Genomic DNA, 21579 nt, shown 5'->3' on the forward strand with positions numbered 1-21579 from the left:
ATGCATGCCTGAACGTAACTTAGGGCCCTGTGAGCTAAGCAGAATGAAGCATATGTAATAGCAAGCCATGTGATGAAAAGGCTCTCTGGCTCAGAGCCGGAACATAACGGTAAGTCCTGATATGAAGTAATGGAGACACAAAGTAATGGAGATGAATGCCAGAGCTGTTCACTGTGAGCCTGCTAGCCTAAGAAATCGCGTGTGTGGATTTTCCTGTATTCACTTTGCATGCAAGGTTAATGTTCTCTTATTCCTTTTCAGCTCTGTTGGTACATTTGCCCGGGCCCTAGACTGCAGTAGTTCTGTCAGACAGCCAAGTTTGCACATGAGTGCTGCTGCAGCTTCCAGGGACATCACACTGGTAAGATTAAGAGGATTTTGAGAGAAATGTAAAATATGCCCCTCTGCTACGGCAATAGGCACATGGAAGGACGGGCAGGTGGATTGTGATTGAGATTCAGCTACTGGTTTTGTAAAGGTACAATTAGGTAAATGCTGCAATTAGATTACTGCCAACCTTTTTTGAATTTTATTGCAATGTTTTCTGCCCAGTGCTTCTCAGTCATCTCCTGTGGTACACACACTAAGTAGCTGTCTTACACACAGCCAACTAATCTGTTGTTTTCAACATGATAGCTTTGGAACACTGCATCTGATCAATTCCAAAAAAATCAGGGAATATTCTAGCCATCAATGGGTGAAAAAGATCAGAACAGAAAACTTGGCTATCAAATATATTGTTCCCTACTGGTGTTTGCTAAATTTCAGTACAGCCTGTTCCTTCTCTATATTGAGTTATTTATAACTATGGCCCTACCAAATTCACAGCCGTGAAAAATGCGTCACAGACTGTGAAATCTGGTCTTTTGTGTATTTTTACCCTATACTATATAGATTTCACATGGGGGGAGACCAGCGTTTCTCAAATTGGGGGTCCTGACCCAAAAGGGAGTTGCAGGGGGGTGGCAAGGTTATTTTAGGGGGGTAACAGTATTGCCACCCTTATTTCTGAGCTGCCTTCAGAGCTGGGCAACTGGAGAGCGGTGGCTGTTGGCCAGGTGCCCAGCTCTGAAGGCAGTGCCCCGCCAGCAGCAGCACAGAAGTAAGGGTGGCAATGCCATGCCATGCCACCCTTCTGCGCTGCTGCCTTCAGAGCTGGGTGGCTGGTGAGTGGCGACTGCTGACTGAGAGCCCAGCTTTGCAGGCAGCAGCGTAGAAGTAAAAGTGGCAATACCATACTATGCCATCCTTACTTCTGTGCTGCTGCTGGTGGCGGTTCTGCCTTCAGAGCTGGGCTCCCAGCTAGCAGCCACCGCTCTCCAGCTGACCAGCTCTGAAGGCAGCACCACTGTCAGCAGCAGCACAGAAGTAAGGGTAGCCGTACCACAACCCCCCCTACAATAACCTTGAGACCTCTTTTTGAGGTCCTTTTTGGGTCAGGACCCCTACAATTACACCACCTGAAATTTCAGATTTAAATAGCGGAAATCATCAAATTTATGATTTTTAATATCCTGTGACCATGAAATTGACCAAAATGGGCCGTGAATTTAGTAGGGCTCTATTTATAATAAAGTTCATAAAGTGGTGGTATTGTAAAACGTTACTTATATCACAATGATTAGTATTTAATGAGACAAAAAGGAAAATTCAAGCTGTCTATCAACTTCCTGACAGTGAGATGCATGAACTTGTTGAAGAGTCTCCAAAGGAAAGTATTGGAAGCCCCAGTGCTTGGATCATTTCAACTGAACAGAACAAAGCACTGTAGAATAAATCCATAATGCACAAAACTGTAAGAACAGTTAAGGTTCCTTCTGGCAAATAACCTGTAACTTAAAACCACCGGAAATAGAGTAAAGCCTTCACTCTGTATCATCTCTCTCACTCATCACATCCCTACCCCAAGCAAATCATCAGTTATCAACCACAGACAAGCTTAACTCTGCCCTAGTTGGTGTGGTTTTGATTGGGGTGGTGTTTGCACTTTGGAACTTCAATTGTTTTTAAGGGTTTTTTGGTTCTATATTAGGTTGCAGTTAGTAAGGTGCATTGATATGTGTGGTTTTTTTTGTTTGTTTGTTTTTTTGTAATGTAGTTGCTATTGATTGTGAGTAAAAGAAGATGCACAATAAATTTGAGTTTGTGTGTCATGTCCTCAAAGGCCTGCTTCATCCATGGATGGAATGTAACAGGGCTTTCCCATTTGCAGTTTCTACGATTGTACCATTTCATTAGGTTTTTACATCTAGTGACTGAATCAGATTACTGCTTGGGAGTAGATGAGCAGAAATTATGGATGCGTGGGATCAACTTTTCCAAAAAAGCGCCATGACTAGATGACCATAGCATCCATTTACTAGTAGTGAATCGTCAGTCTAGGACTGGGGAAGTTCTTAATGTATAGTAGTGGAATATTTTGCCCCCACAATTACAGCATGTGGGATATGTATAACACATCTGATTCTTGTCACTGGTTTCATTTCTAAGCGTTTTACTATTTGTATGCCCATCTTTTGTTAATTTTATTTTTTAAACTTCTGTTTAGTTCCACGCTATGGACACTTTACACAGAAATGTCTATGACATTTCCAAGGCGATCTCTGCCCTTGTGCCACAGGGTGGGCCAGTCCTGTGTAGGGATGAAATGGAAGAATGGTCTGCTTCTGAGGCAAATCTCTTTGAGGAAGCACTGGAAAAATATGGAAAAGACTTCACTGACATTCAACAAGATTTTGTAAGTTTAAATTGAGGCAGTGCAATTTAATTGTGCTCTGCTCTGGGACTTCATCTCAAACAGAGTCTGAGCTAGAGTGGCACTTGGCCTTTTGTTCCTTCAATGGCCTCAAGTGGAGCCAGCACAGCATGATTTTACCTACCCTCCGCCCCACTTCTGAAGTGAAGGCACTGTACTTGAAAGGCATTTATTTTATATGGCCACCAAGAATGGTTGGTGCCTCTAGCAGGCACTGACTGGCATCTCTGTTAGGAGGAATTATAGTCTATAAAACACTTAGCTGAAAGGCTTCTGTCAAAAGATTCTTGTGAATTTCAATGAGACACCAGCTTCTTGTGATGACTGTGGCTTTTTCTTCATATCCCTAGCTTCCATGGAAGTCCTTAACCAGCATAATAGAATATTACTACATGTGGAAAACTACAGATAGATATGTTCAGCAGGTAAGAGAGATTCAGCACAGCCCACTGAATTTTAAAAGGAGCTGCTTTTGTCTTCAAAGGAAGAGTATTGATGCTTTGAACTTCCCCTTGGGAATCAGTCCAGCAGGTGGATTTCACAGTGCTCCAAAGCACTAGAAATATTTCCCTTGCCACAGAATTCTTCAGCCATCATATAGAAATCTGGGAAATATATGGGGTTGCCATGTGTGTTCCTGTCATGTATGCCCCATAATTTCCTGTCTATGTTAGAAGAGCTTTCAAATGACTCTTTGGAATTTGTCTCAAAAGTGTGGGAAGGGGAACAAAACTAAAATCTTTGTATGTTGCCGTATTTAAGGTCAGCATTAATTTTAGCAGGAAATTACCCAGGAATTTCTGTGTGAGAGGAGGATGCTGTGTAAAACAGCCCTCCCTAGACTGTTCCTTACCTCGGTTCTCCAGTCTGGGAGCCAAGAAGAGGCAAAGTGCTTGCTATTCATATGGAGGTGGTTCCGTGCAGTCAGAGTATTGTGAGAGGAGGTTGATGCCTGGCATTCCTTAACCCACACACTTACCAGCCAGTTTTGGCCACTAGTTGCGCTCATTTCATCCATCTTTGTCTAACTGTGAAGATAAGGTGATCCCTTAAATAGAATACAATACAGAAACATAAAAATGGGTTCTGTAGAAATCTGGTTACTGAAAACTAGCTGTAAGAGTTGGGTAGAGTGGCAGAAAGGTTAGTTGCAAAGGAAGATAAAGGTGGATCAGTGTAGGTATTTCTGATATACCCATCACCATAATGTTTAGAAATACAACGAGGAGTCCAGTGGCACCTTAAAGACTAACAGATTTATTTTGGGTTTTTTACCCACGAAAGCTTATGCCCAAATAAATCTGTTAGTCTTTAAGGTGCCACCGGACTCCTCGTTGTGTTTGTGGATACAGACTAACACGGCTACCCCTCTGATATTTGACATAATATTTAGATCTAATACACTTACTCTATTTTACAATCCAGTTGTACTTGAGAGAAGAGCACAACAGTCGTATTCTGCTAACTCCCTCCAATGGAGACTTTGCCTGAGGGTAAGGATAGATGACTGGGCCATGTGTATGTGGCCTGGAGTTGTGGCCCTATATTGCCATCTGTACCATCCCTTTTCAGAGTAGAACACTTTTATTGTGGTATTACAGATGGAACACACTCACACTCACACCCCAGATAAAGAGCTAAGCACTAGGAACTTGGGACAATGAAAGAAGCTGGTGTGATGGGGAAATGTTGACAGGAACCTATCCTTTTCTTTCTCTCTCCACTATGGGCACCACTGGCACAGTAGTTGCCTGCTTCTTTACTGCTATGTGTGGCTGTCATTATGGGGATAGATACTGGATAGGCACACTTTCCCTTTACTGCTGATAAGGCAGCTGCTTTGAGGGGAATCTGCTTGTCTCCTTCCTTTTGTAAGGTACTCCTTGATTATACAATGAAAACTCAGCCCCCTGGAAGTGGGGGCAAGGTGGCTGTTCTCTGAGAAATCTGGCAACCAATGAAAATTGTGCTGCCCACTCCCTAGTTTGAGTCAAAATTGTATATCTGTCTGATCTCTTGTGTATCACTGGCCACTAACACTACCCTGCACCGCACACTGAACCCAACACTTTGATCTAATTTCAGCTATCACAGCAGGCTAGACTTTTATGTGCCACAATCAGAGAATAGGAGGCACCAAGGTGCACCAGTGCCTGAGGTCCCCACAGTGTTAGGGAAATGATTGTGAGATATAGCCAGATAATCCTGGCAAGTGACCTGCAGCCATGTGTTGCATGGCAAGGTGAAGAATCCCCAAGATCACTGCAAACCCTTGGGTCTAGCCCTTGACCTTAAAATCTCCAATGCGTGTACTTCTGCTTGATTTACAAACTGCAGACCTTTTGTTTACTAGATAAATGGTGTGATAACCCTATGTTACAAACTTATTTTGGGAAGGTCTCGAACGGAGTTTGTATATGTTTTGGAAACAATGCATGTTTCCATTCCTTTGATAGATAACATGCATAGGATAGGCATAGCATCTCCTTTTTAAACAAAATCTCTTCACAGTTTCTGAAATGATGCAGCTGGTCAGGAGAGTGAGTGAATAAGATGTTGTACCAGTTCAGGTACATTCTGGTTGGGTATGAGCTAACAAGGAGGACAAGCCCAGAACGCTTAAGAGATCTTTCTTTGAACACACACATTCCTGTTGAACTAAAAGAGGATGTAATGAGTGTCCTTTATGAGAAGTTGTCTGACTGTGGTTTTGGAAACGGATTGGTTGAATTCACAGAAGACTCTTTGGTTGACTCGTGATGGCAACAGTTGATTTTCAATGGATATTTCTGTATCAGAAAGGGAATACATGACAGCCGCTAATGCCAAGAAGTGAATTTCATTCCTGTTCATTAACAGACCTGTAGGTGCTAGGGGTTGAATTGCCAGACTCCCAGTTAAAATGGTGTGAACATTTCTTTTATTTTTTGTTTTTCACTTTAACTTTCTCTTTTGTGTTTAAGAAACGATTGAAAGCAGCGGAAGCAGAAAGCAAGCTAAAACAAGTGTATATACCCAACTAGTAAGTATCTTTCCTTATTGATGAATTTCCCATTTAATTATGGATGTTTTATATAGTAGCATTCTCCTTTGCCTGGCAGTATGATGCACTGATTTTATTTGTAAAACTGAAATAGAGCAGCCATCAAATGTCCATGTCAGAAGAATTAACAAACTGGATTATTAAATAGGTGAGTAAGGAGGAGTTCTGGTTTAGAAGAATAAATTAGCAATCAGTCTAACTTGGATATATGTTCATCACCTGGAACCTGTACCCAATAAGTCTGCCATCTGTTGAGTCCAATGGAAGGCATTGTATTGTAACAGACTGACCAGAAAATGACCATCTCTAGCTATTTTTTACAGCCTACTGGCCAGTGGATTGAATGAACATGTAAATGATATGTCTGGCCTTTTAAGTGTCTGAGTTGTGTGTTTCTTACCAAACACATTGGGCAAAATGATGGCTAAGAGTCAGGGGAATGCATGGAGCAGGTGCTGCAGAGGAAAGCTTAATGCCTCTTGTGCTCTGGGTGGAGCTGGCTAGGAGTGCGCATCCATTGCTCTTCCTAGTGCAATCATACTGCTGCTTGCACATCCATGGAAGGCAAGGCCATGCTCCTGTCTTGCCAGACCACTTGGCCAAGGGATGCTTTAGACCAGGGCTCTCAAACTCAAATGACCATGAGGGCCACATGAGGACTAGTACCTTGGCCCGAGGGCCGCATTACTGACACCTCCCCCGCCTGCCACCCTTGGCCCCGCCCCCACTCCACCCCTTCCATGAGGCCCCGCCTCTTCCCACCCCTGCCCTGCCCCCATTCCAACCCCTTCCCCGAAATCCCCACCCCAACTCTGCCCTCTCCCTGCCCCCAGGGGGTGCAGGGTGCGGCAGGGGGCTCAGGGCAGGGGGTTGGGGTGCAAGAGGGGTGCAGGGTGCAGCAGGGGGCTCAGGGCAGTGGGTTGGGGTGCAAGAGGAGTGTGGGGTGCGGCATGGGGGTTCAGGGCAGGGGGTCGGGGTGCAGGGTGCAGCAGGGCGTTCGGCTGCAGGAGGGATTCAGGGGACAGGATCTGGCCAGCGCGTACTGGGGGCAGGGCAGGCTCCCTGCCTGTCTGTCCTGCCCCCGCAAGAGGCTGGAACATGGGGAAGGGGGGGCGGAGGGGCAGTGCGTTTCTGTTGCTTGAGGCACCGCCTCCAGCAGCTCCCCATTCCCGGCCAGTTGGAGCTGCTGGGGGCGCTGCCTAAAGTAACAGCCACACATACCCCCTCCGCCCCCCCCCCCCCCCGCCCTTCCCCACGTTCCAGCCTCTTCCCGGAGCTGGGCAGGGCAGGCAGGCAGGGAGCCTGCCCTGCTCCCGGTGCTTGGCCGCTCTGGTAAACACTGGGGGGGCGGGGGGGGCTGCGAGGGGCTCGCGGGTCACAGAAAATCACCCCGTGGGCTGCCTGCGGCCTGCTTTAGACAGTGCTGGTAGACTTCCCCCTTGGACTCCCAAGGCTAAGGTTGCCTCGTGCATGGTGCTCTGTGGGTGGAGGGGCTCTTTGTGTTCTCTTCACCCCAATATAGCACGCTGACAAAGGGTTGGAAATGACTTGGCTCTTAAAATTTTTGAGCCTTTTTAAAAAATACACAATCTTTCATAGTCTTATTTTTCACATAAAATATGGATTGGTGATTTTGTTAGATCAGGAGTGTAATGGACAAAAAGGGGTAGCTAGTAGTTGCTGAATAATAATAGGTCTCTTCCTCCTCTAGATTTTGTTGGCTGGGAGATGACTCCTAGAAATGGTGTTTCCTAGTGCTTTGTTTAATTTATTTCTTAAAATCCAATGCAGTGAGGCTTCTGCCACTTCCTTTTGGAGTCTGTTCCACAGCATAGTATAAATTACTCTTAGGAAGCTGCTTTTGGATGAGGAACTCAAATTTTCCCTTTCTTAATTTCTTCCCTGTACTCCCAGACATACTCCCATGTGTGCTACCCTAAATAATTCCTCTCCCTCTTACCCTTCAAATACTTAAGAACTCTTTTTTCATGTGTCCTTTCAGCCATAGCTAAATCAAAATTTATATATTGCGCTTGCAAGTCGATCCCCAAATCCCTGATCGTTTTTGTTGCTCTCTTCTGAATTCCTTGCAACATGGCAATATCAATCTGGTAACAATGTCCAAAATAGAATGTAATATTCAGAATTAAGTTGAATAGAATTTTTCTCCCATTATTATTCAGTGGTAATATCCTTTATGGAAGCTGATACTATTCACGGTGACACTGGATATCAAATTAGACATAAATGCATAATATGATAAGACAGTAAAACAAATGCCATTTTGGATTGTAGATACAAAGGATATTAACAGAAAAGACAAATTATTCCCCCTTTCAGTTGCTTTGGACACATAATAAATGAAATTGTTCGTAGTTTTCTGTATGGGTTGGTTAGTTTTTTCTATTTGTGTGAACGGTTTGCCTTTTTCCCAGCCTCAAACATACATGTGAAAGTAATCTGTTATTTGCAATGACACTGATGTCATACCGTGCAGGATACATCTGTAGGTTCCTTACTTGTATGTTCTTATTCTTCTGATGTGCTAAGAATTTTAAATACCATGAGCCTCATTCCTTAAAATCTGATTCTCTTGGTCAGGGCTGTAACCTCAGTCTGCAGTTGGTGGGACTTCGCACTTTGAAGCCTGCCATCACAGTTCTGCTTGCCCAAGTGGGGAGAAGCCCTGTTCTGCCCCATGGTGCTTTGATGCATTGTGGAAGATGGTGGAGCTCATTGGGTAGTCAGAGCAGGCTGAAAATTTTCCAACAGAATGCTTATCTGTTAGAAAATGCTGCTTAGATGGAAGAAATGTTCCATGCAAATTGTGTCTTCCCACAGAAATGTGGCAGATAAACTGGTGAGAGCTGTTTCCTGCCAGCCTGGGCTCCCCCGGCGCCTGGGCAGTCTGACTCCCAGGGAGCTGGGCAGCACAGAGAATTGAGCAGCCTGGAGAAAGCCAAAAAATTCTTCCAGTTCTCCTGAAATGGAACTTTTCAGAATGTTTCCTCCTGCGAAAGACTTCAGATTTTTGACTCTTTATCTCAATTTGTGGTGATGAATTTTCTCCCACAATCAAAATTTTCCATGAAATTTTACAGCCAGGTCTACTAGTCAGCTAATCTGGGAAAGGCTTTCACACCCTATTCCCTACTCCGCTTGTTACCCTCAGCACAAGCACTCATGCAGCGTTCTGGTGAAGGGACAGATGATGGGTGGAAGAGTCCAGTCTGCAAAGCGGGGACCTTCAGCTCTGCTTCGCAGATGCCTTTCACCCTCTCCCCTTGACACAATACTAAGGGATGCGTGCACAGGTGACTTGAATGGTAATGTACTGTAATTTACATGGTAAGTCTTTAAGCAAGTGTAATATACACTGTCCTCCACTTCTGACCTTCTCAGCATGTATCAGGGAAAGCTGCAGTCCTGTGCACAGCCCTTTTGTCTCCCCCAAGTGCTATTACTGCCTGCCTGTCAAATTTCAGATCAAGACATGGCACCGAGACAACTCATGACATTGATGGATTATGTCTTCCTAGCCATGGGTAGTGGTCATGTGCTTGTTCTGATGGATTTTTACTACATTTGGACACTGTGGTTCATTAGGTTATGGTAGGTGTGGGAGGAGTTGAATGGCTCCACTCATGCTGTAGTGATACACATACTACAAGTACCTAAATGCATAGAAACAGGACCTGGTGTGGCGTTGGCTGGTTAAACTACCGGGCCCATTTCTGTTTGAAGATTTAACAATAATGATCCATGTTTGTCATCTTAGGAATAAACGATTGTCACTTGCTCCAATGCTGACACAAGACCCACCTAGAAGCAAGTAAAGCTGGTCAGTGTTTGCCCTAGAATTTCACTGCAAAGAGTGATCTAGAAAGCCCTTAAGGAATGTGTGCACTGCAAAACAACAACAAAACCCTGCAGCAATGAGTCTCAGAGCCCTGGTCAACTGACCCGGGCTCATGCTTTAGGGCTAAAAACAGTGTAGATCTTCCTGTTTGGGCTGGAGCCTGAAGTCTGAGACCTACCCTTCACCCACCTTCCCCCTTGCTGGGTTTCAGAGCCTGGGCTTTGGCCTGAGCAGGAACATCTGCAGTGCTACTTTTTAGCCCTGGAGTGCAAGCCCGAGTCAGTTGATCTGGGCTCTGAGACAGTTGATCTGCCCGGGTTTTGTTTGCTTGCTTGTTTCCACTGAGTGCATGGTACCCTAAGTTAATTCAGGACACTTTTCTCTTGGTCTCTGGGCGCTTCAGCTGATGGAACCCTAGTTTCCTCTTGTGCTGATAGTGGGAAAGGCACTTGAGAGATGGTAGGAAGAGAAAATAGAGCCAAAGCTGTGGTGTGGTGTTAACTATCTGTGGTTCTTATATGGCCCCCATTACCAAAGTATTAGGCAGAGGTGCCTCTTAAGGCATGTCTACGCTGGCAAAGTTATAGTGCCAGCAGTTACAGCGCTACTCAGAGAGCGCAAAAGGAAAACCCCTATTGTGTGTTTACACTGACAGCTGCCTGCGCAATAGCGTGTTCACACTTGCAGCACTGTTCGGAGCGGTGCGCTCTGGGCAGCTATCCCACAGAACACCTCTTTCTCTTTTGCTGCTAAGACTTGTGGGAAGGCGGAAGGGATCGCAGGCCATCCTGGGTCCTGTCCCAATGCCCTGTGAAGCATTGCTTCACATCCCGGCAATCCCTGTGCTTCCATCCGCATTTGACGCCATCTTTCAACGGTTTGTGTACGGCGCGCCCTGCCCTGCCTTTTTCTGGCTGCAGGAATGGATCCCGAGCTGTTGACAAGAATGCTGTTTGCACTAACCAACATGTCATGAGAGGCAGTGGGATTATTCCTTAAACTACAAAGTCAAGAGGAGCGCGACATTGATCTCGCCACGCGTAGTAGCTACGACATGAGATTTCTTGTGGCATTCATGGAGGTTCTGACCACTGTGGAACGCCCCTTTTGGGCTCAGGAAACAAGCACTGAGTGCTGGGATCACATGGTGATGCACGTCTGGGATGACAAGCAGTGGGTGCAGAACTTTTGCATGAGGAAAGCCACATTCATGGGACTGTGTGATGAACGCGCACCAGCCCTGCGGCACAAGGACATGAGAATGAGAGCTGCCCTGCCATTGGAGAAGTGCATAGCAATTTGCACTGTGGAAGCTGGCTACTAAGTGTGCAGGGCCATTAATCGCATCCTGCTCAGAAAGGCCATGATTCTGGGCAACGTGCGTGAGATTGTGGATGGCTTTGCACAAATGGGCTTCCCTAATTGCAGAGGGGTGATAGATGGCGTGCATATTCCAATTCTGGCACCAGACCACCTAGCCACTGAGTACACTAATCACAAGGGGTATTTTTCAATGGTTCTTCAGGCGCTTGTGAATCACTGTGGGCGTTTCACAGACATTAACGCAGGCTGGTCCAGAAAGGTGCATGACTCACGCATCTTTTGGAACATTGGCTTGTTCAAGAAGCTGTAAGCAGGGACTTTCTTCCCGGACCAGAAGATCACCCTGGGGGAAGTTGAAATGCCCATTGTGATCCTGGGAGACCCCGCCTACCCCTTAATGCCATGGTTCATGAAGCCATACACGGGGCAACTTGACAGCAGCAAGGAGCAGTTCAACAACAGGCTGAGCAAGTGCAGAATGACTGTGGAGTGTGCATTCAGCCGTTTAAAAGCCCGCTGGTGATGCCTGTATGGGAATCTGGACAGGGCCAATGATGATTTTTCCTATGCTTATAGCCGCATGTTGTGCGCTCCATAATATTTGTGAAGGGAAGGGTGAAAGCTTCACTCAGGGCTGGACCGCAGAGGCTTAGCACCTGGAGGCTGAGTTTGAACAGCTGGAGACTAGGGGTATGTCTACACTACGAGAGTACTTCGATGTCACTTAAATCGAATATGTGGAATCGATATTAGAAAGTCGAACGTGTGTTTCCACACTAAGGACAGTAATTCGACTGTGTGAGTCCACACTAACGGGGCAAATGTCGACACTGGAAGCGGTGCACTGTGGGCCGCTATCCCACAGTTCCCGCAGTCCCCACTGCCCATTGGAATTCTGGGTCGAGCCCCTAATGCCTGCTGGGGGAAAAAATGTTTCGAGGGTGGTTTTGGGTAACTGTCGTCATCCAACCGTCACTACCGCCCTCCCTCCCTGAAAGCGCCGGCGGGCAATCAGTTCGCGCACTTTTCTGCTGAGTGACATCGCGGACGCCACAGCACTGCGAGCATGGAGCCCGCTGCGACCATCGCTGCAGTTATGGCCGTTGTCAACACCTCGCACCTTATCAGCCACCTTTTCCAGAGGCAGATGTTGAGAAATCGGGCGAGGAGGCTACGGCAGCGCGATGAGGACATGAAGTCTGAGAGTGGCACAGACCTGTCACAAAGCACGGGACCCCGCACCGTGGACATCATGGTGGCAATGGGTCATGTTGATGCCGTGGAACGGCGATTCTGGGCACGTGAAACAAGCACTGAGTGGTGGGACCGCATAGTGCTGCAAGTCATAGACTCATAGACTTTAAGGTCAGAAGGGACCATTATGATCATCTGGTCTGACCCCCTGCATGCTGCAGGCCACAAATCCTTCCCTACCCTTTCCTTGACTCTGCTGATGAAGTCCCCAAATCCTGTGTCTTAGTGACTTCAATTTGCAGAGAACCCTCCTGCTAGAGATCCCTGCCCCATGCTGCGGAGGAAGGCGAAAAACCTCCAGGGTCTCAGCCAATCTACCCTGGAGGAAAATTCCTTCCCGACCCCAAATATGGCGATCAGTAAGACCCCGAGCATGTAGGCAAGAGTCTCCAGCCTAACCCTTGTTAGCCATTATACTGTTTGCCTATCATTGCTTGGTATTCCTCAGCTAATATGTTTTACCATTAAACCATTCCCTCCATAAACTTGTCTAACTTAATCTTAAAACCAGGCAGGTCCCTCGCCCCCACCGTTTCCCTCGGAAGGCCATTCCAATATTTCACCCCTCTGACGGTCAGAAACCTTCGTCTAATTTCAAGCCTAAATTTCCCCACGGCCAGTTTATATCCATTTGTTCTCGTGTCCACATTAGTACTAAGCTGGAATAATTCCTCTCCCTCCCTTGTATTTATCCCTCTGATATATTTAAAGAGAGCAATCATATCCCCCCATAACCTTCATTTTGTCAGACTAAACAATCCGAGCTCCTCCAGTCTCCTTTCAAGTCTGGGATGAATCCCAGTGGCTGAGAAACTTTCGCATGCGGAAGGGAACTTTCCTTGAACTTTGAGTTGCAGTCCCCTGCCCTGAAGCGCAAGGACACCCGGATGCGAGCAGCCCTGACTGTCCAGAAGCGAGTGGCCATAGCCCTCTGGAAACTTGCCACGCCAGACAGCTACCGGTCAGTCGCGAACCACTTTGGCGTGGGCAAATCTACCGTGGGGGTTGTTGTGATGCAAGTAGCCAAGGCAATCGTTGATGTACTGCTGTCAAAGGTAGTGACCCTGGGAAACGTGGAGGTGATCATAGATGGCTTCGCAGCGATGGGATTCCCAAACTGCGGTGGGGCCATAGATGGAACTCTCATCCCTATCCTGGGACCGGACCACCAGGCCAGCCAGTACATTAATCGAAAGGGCTACTTTTCCATGGTGCTGCAAGCACTGGTGGACCACAGGGGACGTTTTACCAACATCTACGTCGGATGGCCGGGCAAGGTTCATGACGCTTGTGTTTTCAGGAATTCTGGTCTGTTTAGACGGCTGCAGGAAGGTACTTACTTCCCGGACCACAAAATAACTGTTGGGGATGTCGAGATGCCTATAGTGATCCTCGGGGACCCAGCCTACCCACTAATGCCATGGCTCATGAAGCCCTATACAGGCACCCTGGACAGTGAAAAGGAACTCTTCAACTACCGTCTGAGCAAGTGCAGAATGGTGGTGGAGTGTGCTTTTGGATGTCTCAAGGGGAGATGGAGAAGCTTATTGACTCGCTCCGATCTCAGTGAAACCAATATCCCCATTGTTATTGCAGCTTGCTGTGTGCTCCACAATCTCTGAGAGCAAGGGGGAGACCTTTATGGCGGGGTGGGAGGTTGAGGCAAATTGCCTGGCTGATGATTACGCCCAGCCAGACAGCCGTGCGATTAGAAGAGCCCAGCGGGACACGCTGTGCATCCGGGAGGCTTTGAAAGCTAGGTTCCTGAGTGAGCACGGTAACCTGTGACAATTTTGTTGGTTTACAGAGAAGCTGAACCTGCCCCCGTTTCTTTACCCAGTGACTGTTCACAATCCTCTCCAGTTTCATACCCCGTTCACCCCCTTCCAACCCACATTTAAAAATAAAATCACTGAAAATTTGTTAATGAACAACGTTTTATTTATTACTGTTTTCGCGGGAAAGTGTTGAAACTGGGACGCAGACTGTGGTGGGGAGCGGGTGTAGTGTACTCATGCAAAGGACGCTTCTAAACTCGAGGAATGCCAGGCTCCTGCTTCTACAGTGGTCCGCACTGGCGGACTGATTGTTTGAACGGAGCCTGCCACCCCTCCTGTTCGGGGCTCTGTGTGTGGGGGCTATGTGACTTTGTGGCAGGGGGAGGACTGTTACAGATTCCCTGCTGCGTGGCTCTGTGATCCAGGATAAGGACCGCTGCATAAGATCTGTAACCGTCCTGCCACCGCCAAAAAATCTCATAGCCTCCCGCCCCCAACAGACAATGAAAACCACCTCCCAGACTGACCAGGGTGCCTAGTGACTGCACTGTGTGTGTGACCTGCTGCTGAACCTGCCCCTGTGTCTGTACCAACCACCTTTCCCCCCCTTAAAACAGACTGTCATCTAAAAAAACCATGATGGAAACAGCAATTAACAGAAACGTATTTTTTATTAGCAAATGGACAGTTAGGGGATGAAACTGGGATGGGGGATTGGGTGATGCGTGAAGGAAAGGACTTATCAAATTTTGGGGAATGACAGCCTCCTGCCACTTGAGCAGTCTGCAGGGGTAGAGTGACAGTTTTCACGGGCTCTGCAACCCCTCCTTCTTGGTATTTTCGGTGAGGGGGGTATGGGACTTTGTGGCGGGGGACGGTGGTTACACATAGACTGCAGCGGGGCTCTGTCCTCCTGTCTCCGGTCCTGCAGAACATCCACAAGGCGCCGGAGTGTGTCCGTTTGCTCCCTCATTAGTCCAAGCAGTGTTTGAGTCGCCTGCTGGTCTTCCTGCCGCCACCTCTCCTCCCGTTCGCTGTGTGCTTGCTGGTATTGGGACATGTTCTCCCTCCACTGACTCTGCAGGGTTGCCTCGGCTCGGGAGCAGCCCATAAGTTCTGAGAACATGTCGTCCCGTGTCCTTTTACGTCTACGCCTAATCTGCGACAGCCTCTGGGAGTCTGATGACAGGGTAGGTCGGGAGACAGCCACAGCTGTGGGATGGGAAAAAGGGAGTGAATTCCTCAGAAAGATAAATTTTTGGGTGAACAAAGAAAATAGTCTTTCTCTGTGAAAAAGACCATTCACAGCACCTATCACATGCGCACTCAGGACAAGGTCGAATTTTCGGCCTTCGCATTCAGTCCCTGGGGTCCTGCAGTGCAGATCACAGAATCGGAACAGCACAGCAGAATTTGGGTAGCGGGCTGACATGGTAAGCCGTAGACTTGTGGCAGATTAAAACTTTAATAATAGCACTGCCCTACTTTCACGTTCAAAGCAATGCTCCTAGCGTTGGCCAGTTCCTGCTGCCAGCAATCCGGCAAGCATGAACTCTGCCCCTGTCCCACCCCCTCGCGGCTGTCCCCGGGAAAGATCCCGCTATGCTGCCCCTCTCCCGCCTCCACCGCATGGCTGTAAACCGGCGGTTACAGTTCTGTAAAGGAACAGGGAAGCAGTCCCAATACTAACATTGCCCTAATTCAAAGCAGGTGACCATGAGCGACATCACTCTGATGCGTATTTCAGACAGCGACAAAGAATGCATGCTTCGGGAAAGCCTCCAAAGACCAGGGCCGTATGCCGCCATGCTGTGCAAGGCAATGATACCGGAGTACTTGATGGTAGCCTGGCGCGGAAACGTTTCATACTACGGAGGACACAACAAGGCCGCTCTCCCAAGGAACCTCATGCAAAGGCTTTCCAATTACCTCCAGGAGAGTTTCATGGAGATGTCCCATGAGGATTTCTGCTCTATCCCCGGATATATTGACCGAATTTTACTGTAGCTGCACTGGCAAGGGCTAAACAGTACAGCGCCTAGGGCAAACCAATCAAGATATACCGGACATTGTTAGATTTTTTTGCAGCAGTTGCACTGCCAAAGACTAGAACTTTAAGTGCCTAGGACAATCTAATCATGAAAAAGTCACAGTTAATATTAATATTCTTTTATAAATAAATGTTTACATGTTTAAACCACTTACCGGCTGATCCTTCCCCTGATTTTGGGTCCGGGTTAACGCCTGGGGACGGTTGGTACGGGATCTCTGTGAGGGTGATGAAGAGATCCTGGCTGTCTGGGAAATCAGCATTGTAAGCGCTGTCGACTGCCTCGTCCTCCTCATCTCCTTCCTCTTCTTCCCCCTCCACTACCATCTCAGAGGAAGCGGGCGTGGACAATATCCCATCCTCAGAGTCCACGGTCAGTGGTGGGGTAGTGGTGGCGGCCGCACCTAGGATGGAATGCAGTGCCTCGTAGAAACGGCATGTCTGCGGCTGGGATCTGGAGCGTCCGTTTGCCTCTTTGGTCTTCTGGTAGCCTTGTCTCAGCTCCTTGATTTTCACGCGGCACTGCGTTGCATCCCGGCTGTATCCTCTCTCTGTCATTGCTTTGGAGATCTTCTCGTAGATCTTTGCATTCCGTCTTTTCGATCGCAGCTCGGAAAGCACGGACTCATCGCCCCACACAGCGATCAGATCCAAGACTTCCCGATCAGTCCATGCCGGGGTCCTCTTTCTATTCTGAGATTGCATGGCCATCTCTGCTGGAGAGCTCTGCATCGTTGCCAGTGCTGCTGAGCTCGCCACGATGTCCAAACAGGAAATGAGATTCAAACTGCCCAGACAGGAAAAGGAATTCAAATTTTCCCGGGGCTTTTCCTGAGGGCTGGTCAGAGCATCTGAGTTCTGACTGCTGTCCAGAGCGTCAACAGAGTGGTGCACTGTGGGATAGCTCCCGGAGCTATTAGCGTCGATTTCCATCCACACCAACCCTAATTCGACATGGCCATGTCGAATTTAGCGCTACTCCCCTCATTGGGGAGGAGTACAGAAGTCGAATTTAGGAGACCTCTATGTCGAACTAAATAGCTTTGTTGTGTGGACGGGTGCAGAGTTAATTCGATTTAGCGCTGCTAAATTCGACACAACCTGCTAGTGTAGACCAGGCCTAGGGCTATTAGAGGGGCCCAGCATGCGGCCATAAGGATCAGGGATGCTTTGAGGCAGCAATTTGAAGCTGAAAGCCAGAATATTTGTTGCTATCCTCGGGATTGCAGTGCTTGTAATGCTAGGAGGTGATTGGTGCACATGATGCAAGAAGGGGCCTTAACATAGCTGTATGTATGTTGCTTTGCAGTGCTCTTTTTGCTTTCACTTAATAAAATAAAGATTGCTTTTCAACAAACACAAGTCTTTTATTGAAAGACAACAATCAGAGGAGAGAGTCAAACGAAAAAAATCATCAGCAGTGACAGGGGAATGGGGGAAATGGAAGGTCTCAAGAGGAGGAGGGGTCCCAGGATGGCTACAGATTTGGGTATGTCCAGGGATCATACCCAACCTTCTCCTTTGGAGTATGATGCGGTGGGTGCTGTACTTCAGCAGGGCCAAACTGCAGATGGATGGGTGTTGAGTGCAGTGGGTATTGGGAGTCCAAACTGCTGGACTCTGAGGAGGGAGGAGTGGAATGATGGGGGTAAAGAGTGGAGCCAGGAGGTTGATAAGAGTGTGTTGGCTGTATGTGTGTGTCTGGCAGGGGGGCGGAGTGCATGGGAAAGAGTTTTGCGACAGTGGCTGCAGAAGAGGGCGGACGCGGAGCTGCTTGGTTTGAAGAGCTAGTATCACCTGGAGCATGTCCGCTTGGCACTCCATAACTGTTAAGAGCCGCTCAGTGGCTTCTTTCTGGTGTGCTGCATTCCCCTTTCGTTCCCTCTTCTTGCTGTCCCGCCACTCCTTCAATTCCTTTTTCTTGGTGGCAGAGTGCATTATAACCTCATGCATAAAGTCCTCCTTAGTTCTTCTTGGCTGCTTTTGAATTCTTCGCAACCATTTTGCCGCCGATAAGGGAGGCTGGCCTCCCAAGGTGATCTCTGAGAAGTTTAAATGCAACATTTTACAGAAGCAGTATTGTTTGTAACACAAACAACACCGTTTCAGTGCTTTAAAACACAGCCAGTACTCACACACCTGACACTAACTGGGTGACCCCAGGCAAGCGCACACAAGCCACAAGACCCCCAAAATGGTGAGTAGCTGCAGGGGCAGGGTAAATCACTGTTCCTGGACCCTCCTGTACACTGGGCACATGGCTCTTGGGCACTTGGGGAGAGCCAGCACAGTAGGGGGAGCCTGATAATCATTCCTGTCCCCACACTTTCCACGGGAGGTGATCATTATGGAAGATATTTCGCTGCTGAGGGTGAGTAGAGAATCAAGGGGAGGGTCTTCTCCAAGCCTGCGGCTTCCGCCCTGGCCCCTATGCTGCTAGCCTGTGTGCAGCTATGGTTCCCCCCTGCCCGTGATGGCACAGTGGCTTGGGAAAGTTAATTAATGGGGCAAGAAACAAAGCAGCTCTGCCAAGGAACCTGCGGGAGCGGGTTGCCCAGTGTCGCCACAAGAGTTTCCTGGAGATCTTCTGAGGGAGATTCCCGTGAAGTGAGGGAGTGTATCATCAGCCTGTTCTACCGCTCAAACTAGGCATGAGGTGGGAGACAAGCCTGCTGTCTGCAACCTTCCTGCCCCCAACAACTCACTTCAGCAATTCCCAAAATCACATCCACTTACCAGGGGCCTCCTCTCCTGTCTGCGGTTCGCCAATATCTGACTGCTGTGACTGGCTAGGCTCCTCCAGGGTAGAAAAGAGCTCCCAACTGCATGCATCTCTGGCCTCCGAGTCATCCTCTGCCTCGGGTTCCCCCTCTTCATCCAAGATTGGCTCCTCCTGCTACTCTCAACTGGCAATGAAGCCAACCAAGTATCCACAGGGGACTTCGCAGTGGAGGTCGGGTCGCCATCGAGTATCGCGTCCAGCTGTTTGTAGAACCGGCAGCTCGTGAGTGTAGCACCGGAGCGGCGGTTTGCCGCCTCCTCTAATTTTTTTCCCTGAGTGCTCCAGCCAGCAAGAATTTGAAGAACAGCTAACCAAAGTCTAAATAATATGGGTGAAGTAGAGTGCCTCGTATTACATGAGGATATTGATATAGTAATAGCAAAAAATGTTTTAAGTACATCAGAAACAGGAAGCCTGCTAAACAACCAGTGGAGCCACTGGACGATCAAGTTGCTAAAGGAGCACTCAAAGATGATAAGGCCATTGCGAAGAAACTAAATGAATTCTTTGCATCAGTTTTCACAGCTGAGGATATGAGGGAGATTCCCAAACCTGAGCCATTCTTTTTAGGTGGCAAATCTGAGGAACTGTCCCAGATTGAGGTGTCATTAGAGGAGGTTTTGGAACAAATTTATAAACTCAACAGTAATAAGTCACCAGGACTAGCTGGTAATCACCCAAGAGTTCTGAAGGAACTCAAATGTGAAATTGCAGAACTACTAAACTCTAGTCTGTAACCTATCATTTAAATCCGTTTCTGTACTAAATGACTGGGGGATAGCTAATGTGAAACCAATTTTTAAAAAGGGCTCTGGAGGTGATCCCTGCAATTACAGGCCTGACTTGAGTACCAGGCAAACTGGTTGAAACTATAGTAAAGAACAAAATTGTCAGACACATAGATGAACATAATTTGTTGGGGAAGAGTCAACGTGGTTTTTGTAAAGGGAAATCATGCCTCACCAACATACTAGAATTCTTTGAGGGGGCAAAGCATGTGTACTTAGATTTTCAGAAAGCCTTTGACAAGGTTCCTCACCAAAGGCTCTTAAGCAAAGTAAGCTGTCATGGGATCAAGAGGGAAGGTCCTCTCATGGATCCGTAACTGGTTAAAAGATGGGAAACAAAGGGTAGGAATAAAGGGTCAGTTTTCAGACTGGAGAGTGGTAAATAGTGGAGTCCCCTAGCGGACTGTAGTGGGCCTAGTCCTATTCAACATATTCATAAATAATCTGAAAAAAGGAGTAAATAGTGAGGTGGCAAAATTTGCAGATGATGCAAAACTACTCAAGATGGTTAAGTCCCAAGGAGACTGCAAGGAGCTATTAAAGGATCTCTCAAAAACTGGGTGACTGGGCAATAAAGTGGCAGATGAAATTCAACATTGATAAATGCAAAGTAATGCACATTGGAAAACATAATCCCAACTATACATGTAAAATGATGGGGTCTAAATTAGCTGTTAGCACTCAAGAAAGAGATCTTGGAGCTATAGTTCTCTGAAAACATCCACTCAATGTGCAGCAGCAGTCAAAAAAGCAAACAGAATGTTGGGAATCGTTAAGAAAGGGATAGATAATAAGACAGAAAATATCATATTGCCTCTATATAAATCCATGGTACGCCCACAGCTTGAATACTGCGTGCAGATGTGGACGCCTCCTCTTCAAAAAAGATGTATTAGAATTGGAAAAGGTTCAGAAAAGGGTGACAAAAATGATTCGGGTTATCCATGTGAGGAGCAATTAATAAGACTGGGAATTTTCAGCTGGGAAAAGAAACAACTAAAGGGGGATATGATAGAGATCTATAAAATCATGACTGGTGTGGAGAAAGTAAATAAGGAAGTGTTATTTACTCCTTCTCATAACACATGAACTAGGGATCACCAAATGAAATTAACAGGCAGCAGGAAGTACAAAATACAAAAGGAAGTATTTTTTCACACAGTGCACAGTCAACCTGTGGAACTCCTTGCCACATGATGTTTTGAAGGACAAGACCCTAATAGGGTTCAAAAAAGAACTAGATAAATTCATGGAGGATAGGTCCATCAATGGCTATTAGCCAGGATGGGCAGGGATGGTGTCCCTAGCCTCTGTTTGCCAGAAGCCTTCTCCACATTCTATGGCTGCTGACTTTAGGCAGTCTCAGGGCCTCCTTAGAATGGAAGCAGACACCTTGCAAATCCCTCTGGAGGAGGCCAAAGATCCACAACACAAGCTGCTAGATATTTTGCAGTCTGCAACACCCTCCAGAGTGATGCTACCTATTAATGAGGCTCTTCTGGATCTGGCGAAAACTATCTGGCACCTGCCGCTATTCCATCAAGGTGCAAAAGGATTGATAAGTACGATGTGCCCCTTAAGGATTCTGACTTTTTATTTTCCATCCCCTCCTAACTTCCTAGTAGTGGATGTGGTGAATGAAAGGGGTAGACAGCATTTTTCAAGATCTACCCCTTATGACAAGGATCAAAGGTGGCTGGATCTCTTTGGACAAAAGTCTTGGCAGGGTTGCAGAAGTTCTGGATCGCAAGATACCGTACCAAGTATGGTCAACATACAACTTTTACTAATTATAATATCTGCAGGGAGCAGTTCCAGTCTGTCGTTGCCGAGGGTCAGCTGTTGGCCAGAACAGCTCTCCGAGAGTCTCTAGTTGCTGCAGATAGTGCTGCCACATCCATCTTCATTGCAGTAGTTATGCATAGGGTATCATGGCTCCAACTTTTG

At 47.3% G+C, this 21579-nt stretch overlaps 1 protein-coding gene across 26 annotated transcripts in view; it reads left to right on the forward strand.

Annotated features, from left to right (window-relative positions):
- Positions 1–21579, forward strand: part of LOC101932594 (metastasis-associated protein MTA1) — a 384146-nt gene that overhangs the window by 302500 nt on the left and 60067 nt on the right. For all 26 annotated transcript variants that reach the window (XR_010590039.1, XR_010590040.1, XR_010590038.1 and 23 more), the window contains 4 exons: positions 262–361; positions 2549–2737; positions 3106–3180; positions 5719–5777. Coding sequence is in view for 23 of the 26 variants with exons in the window: in XM_065555717.1 (XP_065411789.1) it covers positions 262–361; positions 2549–2737; positions 3106–3180; positions 5719–5777 (423 nt within the window). In the remaining 3 variants the exon portion in view is untranslated. The remainder of the gene's footprint in view (positions 1–261; positions 362–2548; positions 2738–3105; positions 3181–5718; positions 5778–21579) is intronic.

The sequence above is a fragment of the Chrysemys picta genome, chromosome 8 (genome assembly GCF_011386835.1).
Source record: "Chrysemys picta bellii isolate R12L10 chromosome 8, ASM1138683v2, whole genome shotgun sequence".
In the NCBI taxonomy this organism is placed as follows: Eukaryota; Metazoa; Chordata; order Testudines; family Emydidae; genus Chrysemys; species Chrysemys picta.